General features: G+C 46.5%; 1 protein-coding gene across 6 annotated transcripts in view; it reads right to left on the bottom strand.

The window, feature by feature from the left end:
• NUDT5 (nudix hydrolase 5) overlaps nucleotides 1–20,530 on the bottom strand; it is a 238,037-nt gene that overhangs the window by 48,430 nt on the left and 169,077 nt on the right. For 4 of the 6 annotated variants that reach the window (XM_086919882.1, XM_086919887.1, XM_086919896.1 and 1 more), the window contains one exon: nucleotides 760–813. In XM_086919882.1, the coding sequence (XP_086776008.1) occupies nucleotides 780–813 (34 nt within the window). In that variant the 3' untranslated portion in view covers nucleotides 760–779. The other 2 variants (XR_015295601.1, XM_086919892.1) reach the window with 2 other exon arrangements.

The following is a 20,530-nucleotide window of genomic DNA, read 5'->3' as shown; positions in this document are numbered from 1 at the left end:
CGCCGGCAAGGTCGTAAGGTCAACCGGCGACGAACTTGATCCGGAACCGGATCCAGTGGGACCCTGCGGCGTCGGGACCGAAGTCGCCGACAGCACCGGGGCCAAAGCACCCGACGGCGCCTGGGCCGAAGCACCCGGCCCGCTTGAGGACCCAGTTGGGGCCGCTTGGCCCGAAGGCGCCGCGAAACCCGACAGAGGAGCGAGCGACCTCATGGCCATGAGGAAGGCCTCGATCTCCTCCGGGGTCGCGTTCTGCCCAGGGACTGGCGGGTATGGAGCAGGCCGCGACAGCGTGGGTGGTGTCACCCGAACCCCTGGCGACGACGGACGCGGAGCCGCAGATGACGCCTACCGACGCGCAGGGGTACTGCTACGCAAAATTTTCCGGATTCAGTCTGATGCCTGGGGATATTCTAAGGTAAGGAATCTAATACTAACCGGTTTCTTTCAGATTGGCTGAACAGAGTAGGAGAACCCAGTTTTAACAGTGCACTGACTGCAGATTTAGCAACACTTAGCGTAGTCATGATAACCCTGAAGGACAAACAATGATTTTGATTTTCATGTTTTAAGAAAGTGGTTGTAGCTTTTCTACTGCATTTCTACTCTCATTTACCCATTTGTCGTAAAATGCCAATCACCCCTCTTTCATGCAATTTAAACATTGGGTATTTAATCTTCACAGCCACACTCAAAGGAGACCAGAAATGCCACAATGGATTGTGCATTTAGCAGAGGTTGCTTGAATACAACACTTACCTTCAATTCTCTTTAGTAACTCATTTCTCGGTAACAACATTACTTCCACAAATTCTAAAACAAAAATACATGTACATTAGGACGGTTAAGGAATATAGAGTTCCTACAAATGAGAAAATTATTAAAGCCATACTTAGCTTTTCCCCAGGTACAGCGATGTTAAGTGAACATACCTCCATCCTCTGAAAGCACAACAAAAAAGGAACTTGCATGAGTTAAAGTATGCGCAATAATAATTCCAAATAAGGTATTACATAGTAAAACGTTCTATTGAGACTAGAACCACCTTGTTATCTAGGAAAACTCAGTATCTGCAGTGGTGTCCACTCACCAGGTATTCATTTTGTTTAGGAGAAAAGTGCATGTCACAAATATACTTAACATTTCAAATCCATTGAAACATTTTGGAAACGTGTCTGCTGAGTGACTGGTATATATTGGAGTGGGAAGCGTTCTCCCTATATACTATACCAAAAAGAAGTGTAGTGTGCAAAGAGTCCAGTGGATCCCCAGATGCTTTACAGAGGCTAAAGTAGATAATATTAATAGTCTCTTTTGTGATACTGTGAACAAGCAGTTAGGCTTATCTGGGGGGAGGGGGGATTGGGGGCATTAAGCATTTGTTGTACATACAGTGGAAAATAAATGAGACACTTACATTTGAGACCAATTTACAAGACTAATACTTGGTTATATTTATTTTGTAGAACCACAGAACTTCGTCTCAAGTAAATACATTTTGCAATAGAAATACTTTTCAATGTAGACACTGCAATTTTCAGACTTTGCAATGTTAACCTATGGGGGGGAGGAGGGGGAAGAGAAAACATTCAAGATGCTTATAGGGAACATCTACTTACAAGACCAGTCTTCGAAAGCTAAGGTCAGTATTGGGCAAGGTTCATTTCAGCACCTTCAGTACACCACTAGCGGCAAAGTGGCAGCTGGGTGCAAGTTCGAGGTGGGCGCCCAATACGAATCAATGGAAACTGGGGCAATCGGACAGAGGAACCTTGCAAGTGGACAGAGGAACCTTGCAAGTGTAGCAGCTGCTTGGGGGGACCAGTCTCCAGGCACTGAGGCAGACAGGGCGAAAGGCAACACCAACACTAAACCACCAGCGGCAGCACAGGGGTGGCAGGATGCAGGGTGCCAACACAGCGTTGGGTGCCAAATGAAAAGCAATGGAGGCAGGCCAAATCGGTAAAGGGCTGTAGGCTCATGCCAGGAGGCCAGTCGAAGGAAATCAACAGCTGTAGAGGTCAGTTGCCCGATGCTCTGGGATAGCTTTAGTTCTGTTCACTAAGGCCCAGGACGGACGGGTGCATGGGTGCCTTTTGGTATCGGAAACTGCTTACTAGAGCAGGTCGCAGTTGGGGGTGGGGAGTGTCTTCGTGCGGAGGCTGCAGATAACATTGAGTAGTCCAAGAGAGGTCAGCTCATAGTGGACTTGGACTCTGGAGCGCTGGGGAACCTTGCTGGAAACGGTGGGCCACTTTGCCTCAGTCTAGAGGCTTCGGTTGCAGAGGTGGAATCGGGCGCAAGCAGTCCTCCCAAGGTGCTGGAGGTTGCTGGGCTGCAGGATGAGTCGTCTTTTAGTGCAGGATTGTTGGGGGCTGCAGACAGGCCAGTCTGAGTGGCCAAGTCAGTAGTTCTCCTCTGGTGCAACTCTGTGGTATCCGGCTCTTAGGTCATCAGGACCTGAAGTTCAGGGTCTTGGGATACAGCCTAAATACAAGATTTAGGGGAGTGACGGGTTGGCCAATGGGCCCCTCAACTGTGGTGTCTGCACCTTCTCATAATCCCACCCCCTGGGTGGGGGCATAGTCCTAGCCCTGATAGGGTAAATCTCACCATCTTCAAGATAGTGGGCACTGAAAAGTGTACTTCACCTTGCCTCCAGCACTTGAGTGGTGGAGTTGGTAGAACTGGGGCCCACCTCCTATTTTTTGTATGTTTTGCTGCCTGTCCTCCTGCCAAAAAGAGTGTGAGGACAGGGAGGGGGTCTGCTTCCTCTAACAGGAGAAGCTGGGGTCGCATTACTAAAGCAGCAAGGCCTTTGAAGCTCTACGCCATGGATGGCTCTTCTTTACCATGGGGAGATGTGAACACCTTCACCCAGAAAGAAATGCATTGTTCTCGACCTCAGAGTGTGCAGGCTCTCCCTCCCTGTGGTCAGAACACTGTCTAGTGGAAACAGGCTGGCTCAGGCCAGTCGGTGACCGTACTAAAAATTGGTAGGCTTCCGGGGGGGCCATTCTAAGTGCATTTTTTTATTTTTATAAGTCAGATGCTGGAATCAGCGCTGGTTTTTTATGCTGAGATGTTTGGCACGGGGGGGGGGCGCAGAAAACCCCACTAATTTCTTTTTTTTTAAGTGTATGAGCGGCCCTTTTTTTTTTTTATACATGTGTGTTTTCTGCTCCCACAGGGATGGATTGGCCCCTTCTGAAGGCCCATCTGCTCTAAGGGGATGGAGTAGGGGGGGGGGGGGGAGGGGGGGGCGTGGGCAGAAAACCCTACTAGACCAAGGGATATTAAAAGTATGGGGGAAGGGGGAGAAATCGATCCTTGCCCAATTTCTTTTTTACTTGTGGCCATTTCTGCCCCCCCCACCCCCCACCCAGGGTCAGATTGGTCCATTTTGAATGCCTGTGTACCCCCACCCCCAGAAGGAGTGGGGGGTTGAAAACCCACTAACACCAGGGACTGTTTGTAAAAGGAAGTCACCCTGATCAACATCAGGTGCTTCCCCACTCCGCACACCTTCAGGAAGAACCTCAAGACCGGACTCTTCAGCTGACTCCGAGCTGCACCCCCCTTCCCACCAGCACCTTGAGACCCTCATGGGCGAGTAGCGTGCTTCACAATTCCCTAATCGATTGACCCCTTGGGCGTTTCCAAATGGGTGCATTTTGTATTTGACGTTTTCTGCCCCCCCATCCCTGGGACAGTTTGGCCCAATTTTGATCCCCTGGGCAAGGATCGCCCTCAATTTTGTTTTGCTACTTGTCAGCCCTATCTGAAGGCCCAGTTTCACAATTTTGAGCACTGCAACTTGCCCCTTCAGCCTCTTCACTCATCTCCTTCGGTTGAGGGTTCAACCGGTGGGTCCAAGATCAGCTAGCCTCAGGATTCTCCTGAGGAGAAGCGTATTGGACACCAGCTTTCAAAGTGAAAACCCAGATGGCGAGGTTCCACTATTGGGTGGGCTGATGGGTACATCTTCTTTCTCTTTTTTCGGGGCTTCGCTCCTTTCCCTTCTACTGGGTTTGTTTCCTCGGTGACCTCTTAGTATATTTGTGTTTTTTTTTGGGATGCTATACAGGTTCCAATCATTGGCTCGGTTGACTGAGACCCTTGGTGTCTTTCGTGTGGTTTACTATCTCAACAGAGGCCCAGAGGTAACTGCCTGTCATCGAATCTCCGAGGGATTCAGTTTCCATGACAGAACAGAGTTCCAGTTAAACATCACCACACCAGGGTTCCCCAAAGTTGGTCCTGGAGGGCCGGATCCATGCCAGATTTTACAAAAACTACATTTATCTAAATGGGGATATGCAGAAAACCCGGCATGACTCTGGCCCTCTAGGGCTGATTTTGGAGAACCCTGGTCTGAACAGAATGTGGATTATAGTCACTGACAGCTCTGTAGCCAATGTTAATGATTTTGACATGAATGTGAAAAGAAAAAAGCCAGCAGAATTAAGAACTACATATTCATGATATCAGGACATGAATTGCGGGAGGGACACGAGCTGCTGCAGCTGTTTTCTGTAGAGAGACTACAGCTTCCACAACCCACGCCCAACTCCCTCCCGCACACTCTACCAGCAGGAGAGAGAAGGGGCAATGGGGGCTTAAAGGAAACCATACTGCCCTCGGTCTGAAACACGAGCTAGGGTGGAAGGGGACTGCCAAGGACAGATGGGTCATTTTACCGTACTTCTGCACGTCCTACTGGTGAATCAGTTTTTGAACTGCTTGAATCACTGGTTTAGAATTCACATTGTTATTTTTCCTGTTAGTCACTTTTAGACAGCAATAGCTATCATAGAGATCCTGATGAAAGCCACAACACCATCTAGGTCTTAGGCTGAAACATGTCGATTACTCTCCAGTCCGACTAAATCTAATGACTGCAGTCATACTCTTCGTTTTTTAACCCTAGCACAAGGTAGCCAGAGTAAAAGACAATAGGCTAACTTTGTCGTTAGTTTTCTTCACTCACGGAGTTGCACTGCACCTCTCCCATCACCCCATCAGCTCACATTGTGTTTTAGTAATAACCCTTCCAATTTAATTTCAGTGTTCCGTAATGGCATCTTGCCTTCAATGGTTCTGGTTTTTTTTCTCCCCAGAACCACTGAATGCAAGATGCCATTACGGAACACTGAATGCATTTAACTTCAAACACACTAATTGTGCCCTGATGAAGGGCCAAGTGCCCGAAATGCATTGTGAATCTAAAGTTCCAACAAGGATGTATTAATGCATTTTGGATGACACTAACAAATTTGAACTCCTGGATTGTCATCACAATTCAGGTCCTTTCGGAAGTTAAGATCAGAATATAAAAAGATTCCAACAAACAGTTTGGATTAACTGGTTTATTTTTTAATGAAAATCGAATTGACCCTGTTCAGGGTTTGAATTGTGCCTAGGGAGACACACACTTAAAGGTGTGCAAATGTTTCTTAGTTCCATTTGTGACACTTGTTCAAAGTTCTGCTGAGAGAGTCCGCCTATTTGTTTTCCATTACTGAAACATGCTCCACTCAAAAGGAAATTTTGTGAAGAAACAATTTTCAAACTCATTGTGCTAGAGTTGATAATAGTTTCGATTTTGCCCCTCTTAGTTTATTTAGTTAAAACAGGATAGTGGTGTTGTCTGTGCATACTAGGACTACTGAATTCTTTATTCTGGGGGGAAAGGACCGGAGACCTAAACATACAGTTTCCAACTTTAAAAGGCGGATGTGCATTTTTGTCTCTTAATGTGTCATTGGCCATGAATTTCCAGGTCTTGTAGATATGCTCCCCACCCTAAGGAGGCATCTGTTTTCATTATAAAGTGAGGACGAGAGCAAATGAATGGTAGGCCTGGAGAAATGTTTCCTCTCTCCCACCATGCAATTGCTTTCTTTCATGCTTGGGGTAATGTGGACTATGTCACTGAATGCCCCTTGCTTTTGTACTCACTGGGCATATAATTATTCCTGTAGCAGTCTAATTTGCAATCGACAATTTAGGATTTGCAGTATACAAGATGACATCATTCCCAATATGGACTTAAATATCCAAACTGAACTGTCTTTTGTCGGGGTATGCTTTTTATTTCCTGTATTTAGGACCACCAGAAAAGTAGTCAATCTGGATGGGATAAGCGAGGACTTTTCTTTGTTCATCTTTAGTCCTAGGTGTTTGAGGAGCTGTGTACCAGCCATCGCAGAACTTTTTGCAGAGTGGAAAGACAGACCCTTGATAAGCCCTTCATCGGAGTATGGAAATACCGGGTGACTGTTCCTTCTTAAGAATTCAACAACTGCCGCCATGCACTTGGAAAATTCTAGGATCGTAGTCAGAATTAAAGTACTTTGAATTGGTGATGGCACCCTGCCATCGTGAACCTTAGATACTTTTGATGTTTCACATGTATGGGGATGTGTAAATAAGCATTAAGAGGATCCAGTGAGGTTATATAATCTATCAAGAGGATGTAGAATCTCTTCTAGCTAAATCATCCTGAATGGTTTCTTTTTGAATTTGTTCAAAAGTCTTAAATCCTTAACTTGTCTCAGTTTTTTGGATTGATTAGGAAGACATTTGAATTGAATCCCTTATTTTGGTAGCTATATGTGACTTACTCTTCAGCCCTTTTGCATATAATAGGAACTATTGTTTTAACAGACTGAGATGCTGATGAAAGCTTGAGGATTTCTGGGAGGCTTTTTAGCAAATTCTAGGGAGTGGTCTTATTGGATTATATTCAACACTCCAGTGGTTCTAGTAACTTGTAAATTCTGTACCCCAGCGATGCTGTGGAGCCTGAGAGGCGACTGGTGCACGAAAACTGTCACTGACATCTGGACGTTTCATGAGCTTTTACTACCACTGTAGGTCTCCCACAGGTACGTTGTCTTGCGTAGAAGGCAGCCAGTGGTGCTCTGTATCCCTGCTGTGGTGCATAATGTTGTCAAATCCCCTTTTGAAATTGAGGGTAGGTCTGATATCTGTATGACTGATCAACAACTCTAGAGGAAAACAGACCTCTTCCTCTGCTGCCTTGAAACGTTTGAAAACAGTGTTGTTGTAATGTTCCTAGCGAACGTCCTGGGTCAGGGTCAGCCTTGATGGATGTCAACCACATGTTTGCTAAAGAGATTTTCTCCTTCAAATGACATGTTTAAAACATCAGCCTAAACCTCCATATGGAAGGAAGTAGCTTTCAACCAACCTTGTCAGCAAAGAACTGTTGCACCAGCCATTTGTTTGAAAGCCATTGAAGTAGCATCCATTGCAATGTCAAGAATCGGATTAAGGGGGGGAGGAGCTACGACACCATCCAAGATGGCCGCATAGTCTCCCGGCTCCGCTGACCTCCGTCCTTTGCTCTATTATCCTGTTGCTTATCCTGATTACCTGCACCGGATACGTGTGTGTGATCCGACCCGCACTCCAGTGGTGCAATCCCGGAGTCTCTCTGCTGTTGTGGAGCGGAACTACGTCGATGGTCGCATTGAGGCCTAATCCAGCAGAGAAGCCGGGGTCTCGAGTGCTGGCTCTGCTGGGTCCGAGTTGAATAACAACGGACTGCTGAAGGTGGTTGGGTCCGGTCTCTGTAACACCCAGACTTTTTTGATTGTTCTGCTACCACCAGCTGCCTGGTGCCCTATAGAAGGTGAGGTGACGAGTGACGCATGGTGCTGTGTCGCGGGGGTCCCTGATCGGGGGTCCGGCATTCACATCGCCGATCCTCCCCGGTCGGTTCCTTCGCTGCGTACTACTGCTCGCTAACCGTCAGTCCCTCATGGCTTAATCCTGCTTCGCCTAATTTTGCCCCGGAGAAGGCGCCTCTCCGTGGGGACCACCATGTTGGAGGACGAAAGGAATCTAGCGGAACAGGCTCGAACTGGCCCGTCACTGCGAACAGTGCTGGAGGCACTCATGGCACTTAAGGGAACTATTGAAGTCCAGACTTGCAGTTTGTTGTCTGTGACGGATAGACTCACAGGCCTGAGACCAAATCCTGGCTCGAAGCCCGCGACCCGGCAGCCAGCCCGCTTTTCAATAGATGTCTCGGAGGCGTATTTTGACCCGGCGCTGGAAGCAGTGTTTGCCCCTATTGTAGTGGATCTACCTGAATGTACGGTGCCTTGTCACCCAATGGAACCTTTGGAACCCCCGATTGTGTATCCCTCGGAACATTTACATGTCGTCCCCATTTTGGAACCTTCTACTTTCCATCATTTGCTGTTTCGGACCGTGTCGACTCCCCTCCCCGGTCGGTCTTTCAAGATGGCGGATGGGGTAAAGCTTGGCTTCGGAGGCAGGGAGGGGCAACATTGGTACCAGCCATCTGCCTTGGGACCTGCCGTTCTTTTCTCATCTGTGTACTCCTGTTCTGCAGATTTTTGCAGTATTTTGTGGAAAGGGCTTTCCTTAATTGACGACTTCAGTGAATTTGATTGACGGGGCCAGGGCTGAGATTTTTATCTGGGTCTCATTGTGACACTATGTTTAACGGGATTGTTTTCATTGACCTAACGGAGTCCGGGGCGGGGCTGGCTACGACGGGGGAAGGAGACCGGGAGCCCGTAGAACTATGCCCTCCTCCGATATCCCTCATCAAGTGGGGTTCTTTGCCTTTTCCTTTCTTTCCCTTTCTTCTATATTTCGGGTTCTGGTTACTGGGCGACAGGCACGCTGCGAGGGGGGTGGCCGTAGTCATCAGCAGGGGTGCAGGGTGGGGGGGTGTAGGGGTGGATGTTTCGTTTATATTTTTGTTCTATGGCCTCTTTTCTTCCTTCTCTTCCCTTGCCTTTTCTTCTTTTTCCTTTTCCGGGTTAGTGTAGTGGGTTCGGCTTTCCTTACATTATTTATTTTATTTATTTTGCGATTTCTAAAGCGCCTGGTGACCCGTAGGCATCCCCGCGCTATTCAACCTGTAAAGATCCAGAGGGGGGAAGAGGGAGTGCCTTATTTGGGGAACAGGAGGGTTTTAAGTTTCCTGCGGAACACCATGTGGGAGGGTTCCAGGCGTAGACTGAGAGGGAGTGAGTTCCACGCTGTGGAGGCTTTGACCGAAAAGCGGCGACCGCCGGTGCGAGCCTTCCTGAATTTGGGCACCGTAGCAAGATGTTCGGCGTCGGAGCGAAGGGGTCTTGAAGCTTTATATGGGGTAACCATATTTTTAAGCGCGGCAGGGCCAGCTCCATTGATGAGCTTGTGGGTGGTACATAGGGCCTTGAACTCTACTCTCTGGCGAACAGGGAGCCAGTGTAGGGTTTTGAGGGCGGGTTTAGCCGACACTCTAGGAGGAAGGTTCATGATGAGCCTGGCCGCCGCATTCTGGGTGCGTTGGAGTTTGGCCAGGGTGTATTCAGGGGCCCCCAGGTAGATGGCATTGCTGTAATCGAGCCGGGCCAAGACAAGACCCTGGACAAGTAATTTCCTGGATGGGAGGGGAAGAAGAGGCAGGATCTTGCGTACGGACCGCAGGAGACCGAAGCAGGTGCCTGCTGTCTTGGCTGCCTGCGTTTTCATGGTAAGGTCAGGTTACAACCAAACTCGTAGTGTTTTGATTTCATTTTTAGGAGAGGGGATTTCGCCGAAGGTGTCGGGCCAAGATGTAGGTGGGAAGGTCGTCCATTTATTGCCCAGGAGCATGATCTCGGTCTTTGCGCCGTTCAGCTTCAAGGCCGAGTCACACATCCAGGTATGAATGTCCTGGAGGCAGTGCAGCAAGCTGTCAGGATGGGTATCCAGGTGGGACAGGGATACGACAAGTTGGGTGTCGTCAGCGTAGTTAATTATTTTTATACCGTAGGGGGCCACTACGTCTTCCAGGGGAGCCATATAGACATTAAACAGGGTGGGGCTGAGCAACGACCCCTGGGGAACTCCATTCTTCAGCGGCAGAGGTTCTGACCGGGAGTTGCCGTCCCACACCTGAAAGGATCGATGGGAGAGAAAGGATTCGATCCACGCTCGCGCCGTACCCACAATTCCTGCCTTGGCCAGGCGGTGTAGTAGGACACGGTGATCCACCGTATCAAAGGCGGCGCTAAGATCCAGGAGGATCACTGCCACTGATCCCCCTGAGTCTAGGATACACCTTGCCTCCTCGATGACAGAGAGGAGTGCGGTGTCCGTGCCATGGCCGGGTCGAAACCCAGTTTGGGATTGGCGCAGGATGTTGTTTGTCTCGAGAAAATTGGGATAGTTGCGAGTTGACTAGTTTTTCAGCCATCTTACTGATACAAGGGAGCAGTGAGATCGGTCTGTAATTGGACATGTCGTCCGGGTTTAGTTGGGGCTTTTTCAGCAAAGCCTTCACGACTGCGTTCTTCCAGTTGGGGGGTACCGTTCCACCAGCGAGGGAAGAGTTGATAAGGTCCCTGATGATAGGGGCTATGGTGGAGACCACCTTTTTTAGGAGTCTGACCGGGGCTGGGTCAAGGGGGGAACCGCTTTTCATTTTCTCTAGCGTGGACGTCACCTCGGCGAGGGAAACTGCTCTAAAAGTCTCCAGCTGTGGGCTGTTGTTTTCGTCCGCTGTGGCCAGGATGGGAGGGGGGCTGACGGTGGGAAGGGAGTCCAGTATCCGCAGGATTTTAGACTAAATAATTGGCCAGATCCTTGCTTCTGTCTGGGGGGGGTGGGGGGGGGGAGTGAGGGGGGGGTGCTCTTGGGATGTTTAGTAATTCTTTGACTATCTGATAGGATTCTTTGGCTGAGTTGGTCGCGGTTTTTATTCTGTTGTCGTAAAACGTTGATTTAGCTAATTTCAAGGCTGTTTTGTATTGTCTTACCGCGTTGTGATATATATCCTTGTTGCTGTGGAGCCAATCTTTCCTTCATGCTCTCTCAGCCTTTTTGCACACTTTACGGAGCGCTCTAAGTTCAGCATTATACCAGGGGGAATGGCTGTTGGTCTTATTTTTCACCTCCCGATTTTTGATGGGGATGAGGCTGTCGAGGGAGGAGGAAATCCAGTCTCTGAACTGGATGTCTGCCGTGGTGGGGTCGGCTGCAAGACTGGGGGTAGAAGCGTCAAGCGCCAAGGCCCAGTTGTCCGTTGAAAGTCTGGCCCAGGATCTGTCCTTGGTGAAAGTTGGGGGGTAGTGGGGTTTCTTAAAGGCCCCTGGGAGATAGGTCGAGACCAGGAAGTGGTCCGTCCACGGGAGGGGGATGGAATTGGTGAACTGGAGGGAAGGGATGTTCGAGAATACAGGGTCGAGCAGATGTCCTTTCGCATGCGTGGCTCCTGAGTTAGTCAGGGAGAAGCCAAGGGCGCCAAGTTCACTGATTAAGTCAGACGACCCTGTGTCTGTTAGATCATCGAAATGGATGTTGAGGTCGCCTGTAATCAGGAAGTTGGATGTTAAGTGGGCCAGGGATGAAATGGATTCTAAAAAAGCAGCGGAGAAGGGGCCGAAATGTCCAGGGGGGTCTGTAGACCAGAAGGCCTGACAGGGAGTAGGTCGGCGAGAGCGTCAGCGTGAACAGGCAGCTCTCCGACTCCTTGCTCTGGATCTCAGTAGATCGGCAGGTGAAGTAGTCTCGGTAGATGATGGCTATACCACCACCTCGACCTAGAGGGCGGGGTTGGGACATGATGAGAAAGCCCGGGGGAAGGGCCGAGGTTATGTCGGAGTTAGATCGACAATTAGGTCGTTTATGAGTAGGGCGTGCTTGGGAAGCGATCTACAGTTGAGTGTCGCTAATTTGAGGCCAGGGAGAGGGACGGCCATCCTGGGAAGGAGGAGGTTTCCAGGTTTGCAGATGTTACAGCTAGTGAAGGGGACGTTTGGGTCATGTATGGCATGTTTCTATATCTGTACCTTGACTTTTCTGAGGTTTTGGTGCTGTGGGGCGGACAATAATGATGGCGTAGGCGAATAATAATGTGCTATTTTATCCTGATGTCGTATGTCTTAACGCTGCTGACTTACATGATAGCGAGCTTATTTTGGACACGTTGTTCTTTTGCTCGCCCCCCCTTTGTGATCCGAGACACTGTACGACACCTGATCCTTTCTACTTTATTTGTAAAATTAAAACCTTTTATCCGGTTTCCGAATTGAACTGCCTTTACAACCGATGCGCTTTGTGGATGGAGTTCCTATGCTCCCCAGGGAGGCTGGGTTTGAAGTTGGATTGTAATAACGTACTGAAATGCTTAGCGGCCAGCCCTGGGGGTTGTAGGCCCGTGTCTGTATTTGATTGCAAATGTTAAATAAAGGTTTAAAAAAAAAAAAAAGAATCCGATTAAGCTCTTTCACCTTCCTGCAATTAACCCCCTAGAAACAATTCCAGGAAGACTGCCCTATCTGATCACATCTGCCAATCATACCTACCTAAAAATGGTTGTGGCAACAATTGCTGAGAAGTTTCCCCCCCCACATTATCTAACAGATTACCTCTTTATAGGGTGGAGCCAAATAAAAAATCTTCTCTGTGCATCAATACGGAGTCTGTGTAATGGGTGCTTGATAAGGCATGTAGGTCAGTTCTGATTAATCTTTTTTGTTTGATATAGCGCAAACACTACCGAAGGTATCAGTGCTTTTACATGAGCACCTGGAGCATTACAGATGGACACGTTCATATTATTAGGAACAGGGAGTTCAAGTGATTTGTACAAAATCACAGGATGTTGAGCGTCCCTGCTGAGATTCTAACCCCGTTTTCCAAGCTTCGAGGTAGATCGCTCTAGCTGTTATATCACATCCTCACCCCAAACTTACACTTTTTAAATCGAGACAAGGACGTACAGATGCCACTGATGCTGTTTTTTTGTTTTTTTAATCAGCTTCAAACCTTTATCCCAAATGTAATTCAAAATAGGGATGGAATTTACTAATAAAACAATCTGTTTGTTTCATTGGTAAAGGTAGGTCCACATCTTTTGAAACACTCTCCAAAAGCTGGGGAATACCTCCAATATCCACTGGAGAGGAACTGGTAGGCGATGGTGTGGGTTATGTAGATAGTCGGGCAACATAATCATCCCATTCCTGCCCAGAGACCGATTGATCTTGAGGAATCTCATCCTCTTCTGGTAGCTCAACCCCTTCACGGTCTACATAATCATCATGTATTGTGATCAGGGTCAAAACTTGTGGATCGGTGCAAGACTGATGGCCCATTAGGCTTTTCTCCTGTTTTTGGATTCTAGTGTTATTTGGAGGACCCAAGAGTCTCGGGGGGCGCCTTCTGATTTGTTGCTGCAGGCGAATTTGCCTCACTGACCTTTAATAATAATCGTCTAGCATGTGACAAAGATGCGTCACTAATGTGGATGGCACGCTTATGGTATCTTTGTGGTGATGAGGTTGTTCTTCCTACGGTTCCTCAGAAGGCTATGGATCCTGAAAAGACTCATAACATAGGGATGTATACCTCTGCCCGTTTTGAAAAGAGAAATATCCTTCAAGGTACGAAGTCTCCTTGTTCTGATCATCTTGAAACTTCACGTGCAGCTACATGGGACTATATACTGGTACAAATGGTCCATCGTCCGCATCAGATTTTGCCACTTCCTGCAGCTGTGCAGGTGGAAGTGGTGACACCTTACTTAAAGAGGTCTGATGCAGGTGAATGGTCCCTGGAACACCTTCTTCTGTAATAAAAAAAAAGAAAAAAAAAAAAGAAGATTCTTCATGTGCCGTTCACAGGCCAGTCGACAAAGAAGTTATGGTTTGCTTTGAAGCACCTTGTGTCAGAGTCAAAGTTGTTCTCAGCGTTTTATGGTAATGTGTCCGTTGACGATATCGCCTTTGATACCTTCATCAGCGAAGATGAGATTGTCATTGCCGTCTTGGTCATGGCTGTATTATAAGCAGAGGTAGTGGTCATCGAATCTTCGTCAACCATGTTTTACCTTAAAAGGAATCTTTAAAAGGAGTAGCTGGCTCAGATGTTTTTGAAGGACTTTATTTTTTTGTGCCGGACAAATGGTGGAATCCCCCTTTCGTACTGATTTATCTGCATTTGTTGATTTTTTAAGAGGCTTAATCTTCTTTTAAGATTCATCATACAAGGTGGACTCCTTAGGTTTGCGTTTTCTAGTAGACGAAGATGGACTTTGGCCTTCATCACCAGAAGTAGGATCTTCCAAGGCCTATTTCATCTTAAGACATAGGAGTAAACCTGCCTCCCTATCTTTTGAGGTTTAGCCAAATAAAATTTGGCAATGCCTGCACGCTTTAGTCTTATGAAGAGGATATAATCAGTATAGACATTTCATTTTAAGAATCCTTTGAAACTAATCTTAGCTTCCCACTAGATTAACATGGTCTAAAGAGTGGTTTTAGACACTTCGGAGATGATGTTCAGTTTGAAAAACGCAGCCCAGTTGGTACCTAATTGTTGCTTGAAGAAGCAATCAAAATTGCTTTGATAAATGTCAAAAGTTGACTGGAAGAACTGAAGGATTGAGCAAAGCTCAGGTGGACTCCTTCATAAATGATGTGCAATTAGAAATCTGAAGTATGGTGGCCCATGAAGGTGAAGACTGCTTCAGGGGCCTGCGCTCTGATTGGCTGAGTTTGATTTATTTTTTTACAACAATGTGAATTGATTAACAATGTAATTTGATTTTTCTATTCAGTCAGTCAAAGAAACTTTATTCGGTTATTTAAAACCATAAAAGCAGAACATCGTACATGATACCAAGTTAAAATACAATTAAACATGTATGAAAAAAGATTGCAACTCCTTCATAAGAACACAGTAAAGATTTTTTGTTAAAAATTTACCAAGTTTAAAAAAGAAAGATAGGTGTGGTGAGTGTCCATTTCAGCAAATATCAATTTAGGTGATTCATAGTAGCAGCAGATCTTAATTTATTTTGTCTGGCAGCTGCTACCAGAAAACAGGCAACCCCATATGTGACCTGTACCGAGCTCAGCATCTGTAAGTATAGTAAAGCTGGCCGAACCTGGACAAAGTTCAGATCTTTCAGGATAGGGACCAGGAATTTTTTCCGAGCCACCAGGTAATATTCGCAGAGCATAACTAAGTGAAGGCTGTCCTGTGTAGAAAAACAATCACAGGAACAGGGGGGTAAGTTTTCTGGTGAGCCCCACTTTGACTGCGAGCCAAGCACAAGGTGCATTAAGTTGAACCTGAACCTTATAAGTAAAAAGCGATGATAGGGCTTGGTGACATATTTCAGATAAGGTTCCATGACTGTAGTTGAAGAAAGTTGGAAGAGTGAACGTACCATCGGTTTGCCAAGTTCAACCATTTCCCTTTCACCCTCCAACAAATTTTGGAAATGCAGTTTGACCCATTTTATATCCTCTTTTTTTTAAATTATGTGGCAGAGAGTACATTTCTGGACGTCCTAGCCTCGCGCATGCCGCTCTAACATACGCCAGCCACGGGATGTTATCGGCTTTGTCCAGAGACATACAGTCTTTCAGAATACAATGATTTAGGCGGATTTCCTCATTTGTCCAGGTTTTAACCCAGCATAACACTGGGGACATTTTTAGGAGGTCAGTGACGTGACCCAGGCCTATTTCATTGTGAATTGTATGTATAGGGGATGATTTTGGGAGAGATAGCAAGGCTCGTATGAAGTTGTTTTCTGCGATTTGAATACCTGGGCTTGCAACATAGCCCCATATGGCGGCTCCATAGGAAGCAATTGCCAGACATTTAGCTTTGTAGATACGCGTCATGGCTTCCATAGGTCTTGAGCCCAATCTTTTGGCGAACTGCAGAAGGGCTGTGGTGGATCTGGTAACTCCGTTCTGTTTTAGCCTCATTTGTGCGCCCCACGTGCCTTTCTCGTCAAAAGTGACGCCCAAGTAGCAAAAGAAAGGGACCCTGGAGATTGGTGAGCTGTTACAGCTAAAGGACCTGATCTTCGTGTGTTTCTTTCGCGAACCAGTAACCATGACATGGGATTTGGCAGTGTTGATCTTAAAGTCCAGTGCTTCCATAAAGAGGCCAAAATGATCTAGTAGTTTTTGGAGGCCTGTGCCAGTCCGAGCTAAGAGGACAGCGTCGTCCGCGTAGAGGAGGACCGGGATAGGTACCCCCCCCCCCATACGTGGAATATCCGGGGTGACTGAGTTCAATGATTTCCCCAGGGAGTTGATGTACAGTGTGAAAAGGAGAGGTGCCAGGATACAACCTTGTCTGACACCTCTCCCGGACTTAAACTTCGCTGTGCACCTCCCATCCCTGTTCACCCTAACAGAAGCATACAAATTTAAATGAAGATCGTGTAAAAAATTGACCAGAGTTGTGTCCAAACCCATATTACGCAAAATAAACCACAGTTTTGAGCGGTTGACCAAATCAAAGGCGGATGATAGATCCATAAAACCTAAGTAAAGAAGCCCCCCCTTCACCACAGTGTACTTACTAATAATAAGGTGAAGGTTAAGACACTGGTCCATAGTCCCTCTGTGTGCCCTGAAGCCATATTGTGGGTCCGACAGGATCCCGCTCTCCTCAAGCCAACCCCCGAGCCTTTGCAAGATGACTCTGCCCAAGATCTTGACGGCAGAGTCCAGCAAGGAGATTGGCCTGTAGCAGGCCGGATCCACCCTGTTCCCCTTCTTGAATATAGGCACGATGATGGAGGTGAACCAAGAGGAAGGGAAGCCACCTGTGGGTATAGCGTTAAAAACGTTCGTTAATATCTTTGACCAAAATTGAGGGTATTGGATATAGAGATCTGCAGGGACCCCGTCAGGGCCCGGGGCTTTGTGTTTACTTGTGTCTTTAATCGCCCTTTCGACCTCCAAAGTGCTGAATTCCATTACCAAGTTGGGAGAGTCATGGGCACTATCAGGTGAACCAGATGCTGTGGATTCATAAATATTTTCGAAGTGGCCTAACCATCTGCCATCTTCTATCACACAATCCAAGTCAGTTTTTCCATCTTCGGAAAAAAAAGGCTGGTTAACAGTGGCCCAGAACTTTTTGCTATCTCGCAAAACATCCAAAGATAATAGGTTTTCCCACGCTTCCTCCTTAATTTGAGATTTACGATTGAGGACTGCGATTTTATAGTCCTTCCTTAGGTTACCCACTAAAAGCCTGACCCTAGGTTTTTGTTTTAGGGCTTTCAGCAGGGCAGTGTGTTTTTGCAAACATTCTTTGTTAAACCATTTATAAGTTTTCTTGTTCCTTTGCCCAACAGACCTTAACTCCAAATTCTTGGAGATCCTTGCACAAATCTCCTCATAGGCAGCCACGACCTCAGATCCCCGGGCAGTTGGATCCAGACACACTGCCATGTTGGCTTCGGACTCTTGGGCGAGTAACTGAAAGAATTGTTCGGGAACTACTTGCTCCCATTTTAGTCGCCTTCCCTGGTCTGTAGTCTTCAAATCCTTTGGGGCTACCACGTCTGTCGATATACGGGTCCGAAAGCAATCTAGATCCAGCAACAAGAGAACAGGATTGTGATCACTGAAACTAGCGGTGACCACCATGTACTCGCGTGCCTTTGCCAAAACCCCAGAAGATACAAAAATAAAATCTATGATGGTGTTGGCATCTTTGCCCACAAAAGTTGGGGCTCTGGGATCCTTCTTACTTTGATCAAGTTCAAATAAGTTAAGATTCGCTAAGAGAGACTCGAGACACTCACCCTGCATTGTGTGCTCGAAATGGGGAATGGCTTCTGTTGGTTTCTATTGTTTTCAGTTCTTTTCTATTCATTGCTAGTTATTACGTGGAGCTCCCACCATGACAAAGGGAAAAATTCAAGCATGTGAATCTATGAAAGGTTTAATGCTGGAGAATCTGGCAGTCACCACTGCTTAATGAGACTAACCCAGGACAGTAGCCATATCAGGCAATGAGGGCACACAATGGGCACCTCTTAAGGTCATAGAGCCGGTCCTCAAACTTGCATTATAAGGCATAGGCCTAGGTCTCTACAAACACTTAAGATCAGTGTGATGCCAGGACCACACAAAAAGTCAGGATACCAGTTTCACAATCAGTTGAGCATGCAGGGGTAAGCATCCGTTTACCATGCAGGGAATAACTCGATCCCTAACCGCCTCCCCAAAAATTATCTTTCTATAACAGATAAGAGATTGACACACTGCAACATGTAGACCGCTACCTTACATATTGGAGACAATGACTACTTGTTTTTGCATTTGTCACCCCGAGTGGGGAGGGTATGCTCAGACGTGAGTTCCGTGCTCTCCACACCACTGGAGTCAAGCTAACCTGGCTGAAGACGGCTGATAGCCAGAAACCGATCCTAGGATGCTTGATTCCGGTCCAGGGAAGACATGGCTTGGCAGTTCGGCCTGGACTGTTCTCATGAGGCACAGGGTCAAGGCTGATTTGTATATGGCCATGCCTGAACTGGGGTGGTGTGGAGTGCAACAAAAACGATGTATTTAGGCCCAGATCTCTGCACTGGGGTGAATAGATGACATTGTTCTGCATTCTGTCCATCAATTGTTGTTTTGACAATGACTACTTGACCACATAGGAAGATGGCTTTTTATATACTGGAACAAAACGAGGTACACTGTGTAAAGAATTCAGGCAAACCCAAATGGTTTTATAGAGGCACAAATGAGATCCTAAAGGCTCTCTAAAGTGGTAGAGTAGGTGTGCAGTTAAACGTATCACAGAATAGTGCTTAGCCTTTTTTGGATTCCGAGGCAATAAATGAGACACCCAGTTTACAAAAAAATCCAGATTTTTATATAAATTTTGATACCAAGAAGTTCATATAGAGTATGTACTTAGGCAGTTACGAATATTTACAGTTAAGTAAAAGAGTTAATTATCATGAGTCTTTAAGCAGCAATGCTTTCCTGTAGGAGAGAAGGCATATGTTGCATAAAGTTATAGGCGATTAGTTTCTGGAGGGGAGGGAGTGTCTCCTTCAGGACTTAAGGTCATAGGCGTCCAAGGTCCAAATTACCACCAGGAGTTACTCTTTAGCTGCCCTAGGGCGTCAGGTTGCAGAGGTGCTGGTCGTGTTGGTAAGCGTGTGGGTTATGCCAGTGGGAAGAAGGGGGGCCACCCAGAAACAGGCTGCAGAGGGGACTAGGGCAGTGGTTCCTTAACTTTTGACTCCTGAGGACCCTCATTGAGTCACCACTGGAAGCCGGGGACCCCCAAACAATTTGTAGGATTTAAATTTTAAACATTGTAACCGTAATTCGAAAAAACATGAACACCACCATTGATTTTGACGCTGCCCCCTATTTACAAGGGCAGCGTAAATGGGAGGCAGTGCCAAAATTAAGACTAGGGAAAACCTGGTCTTAACTTGGCGAAACAAGGAGAAATGCTTTATTTCTCCTCGTTTTGCAAAACGCCTTGGATTAGTTATGTTCAGGAAGGTGAACCTTCCTGCACATCAACAATCTTAAAAAAAAAAAAATGTGTAACTTCCATGTGTGCTGCATTAAGCAGCACACAGAAGTGACAAAATGACATTTCAAGATTGTTTATGTGCAGGAAGAGGGACCTCCGCTACAAAAACAATCTTCCTCTGTTAAATGTAGCACAAGCGCATGGGAAACGCAGGGCTGCACCATATTCTTGTAAATATGGTGCAGCCCTGCGTTTCTGAAGTGACGGAGTGTGTTGTTAAGCCAAGGAGGCTAACAACACTCTGCATCTTCTGTTGTGTTTTATTTTGAAAGAATTTGCAAGAAAACGAAAAGTTAAATGGGAAGGTTGGTGCCACCTCTCTGTGACTAACTTTTCAATGGTTGCTTTTATTTCACAGTAAGAGGCTCCTGCTCCTGCCAGGGCCAGACAGGATACACAAAGCAGCCCTGCCAAAATGATTTCAGACCAGTCCCCATACGGTGCACACCAAGTGCAGTGAGTGAGCCTGACCACTACAAAGGGGGCTTTCGGAGGCCCTCCCCCCAAAAAATTTAGGAAACAATGGTGCAGTCTACAACACATATATCATATTTTGTTAACTTTTAAAGAAGAGTAAATGAAGACCTGACTATGCACCAGAATACGACAATCTTTCTGGGGGTTCTTCAATGCACCAGAATAAGACAATCTTTCTGGGGGTTCTTCAATGATTCCCCCACTATCACCCTCCAACACTGCTTCTCATCTCTCCATAGCCCCTTTGTAATGTGTATTTCATTTTTTATAGCATCTCTCATGCCATTGTAGGATGTCAGAGCATTTTACATCACACACATATTGAGACAGTGAATCATATGTGTAGATCAGTGTATAGAAAATGTTACATAAGGCTGAGGGTACCACAAGGTGTAGAATTCACATGTCATTCATTCTGGTAGGCATTTTTAAAGAGTGATTGGTCTGGAGAAGCACAAACTCGGGATTCAGAACATAACACAGTGGTTAGCATGGACTAACAATAAAAATGTATTTACACCCAAATAAACCTTTTTAGCAGCATCACGATAATGAAAGACTGGGAAAAAACATAAGTCACTAACTTGTACCTTGGAGTTTGCAAGCAGTTTATAGGTCACTGTGCTAGATTTCATTTGTCACTTATGAACTAAATAGTAACAAAAGAATCTCTGTGACAAGAGCAGTA

The sequence above is a fragment of the Lissotriton vulgaris genome, chromosome 1_1 (assembly GCF_964263255.1).
Source record: "Lissotriton vulgaris chromosome 1_1, aLisVul1.2, whole genome shotgun sequence".
In the NCBI taxonomy this organism is placed as follows: Eukaryota; Metazoa; Chordata; class Amphibia; order Caudata; family Salamandridae; genus Lissotriton; species Lissotriton vulgaris.
This window is presented reverse-complemented; position numbering and strand designations above follow the sequence as displayed.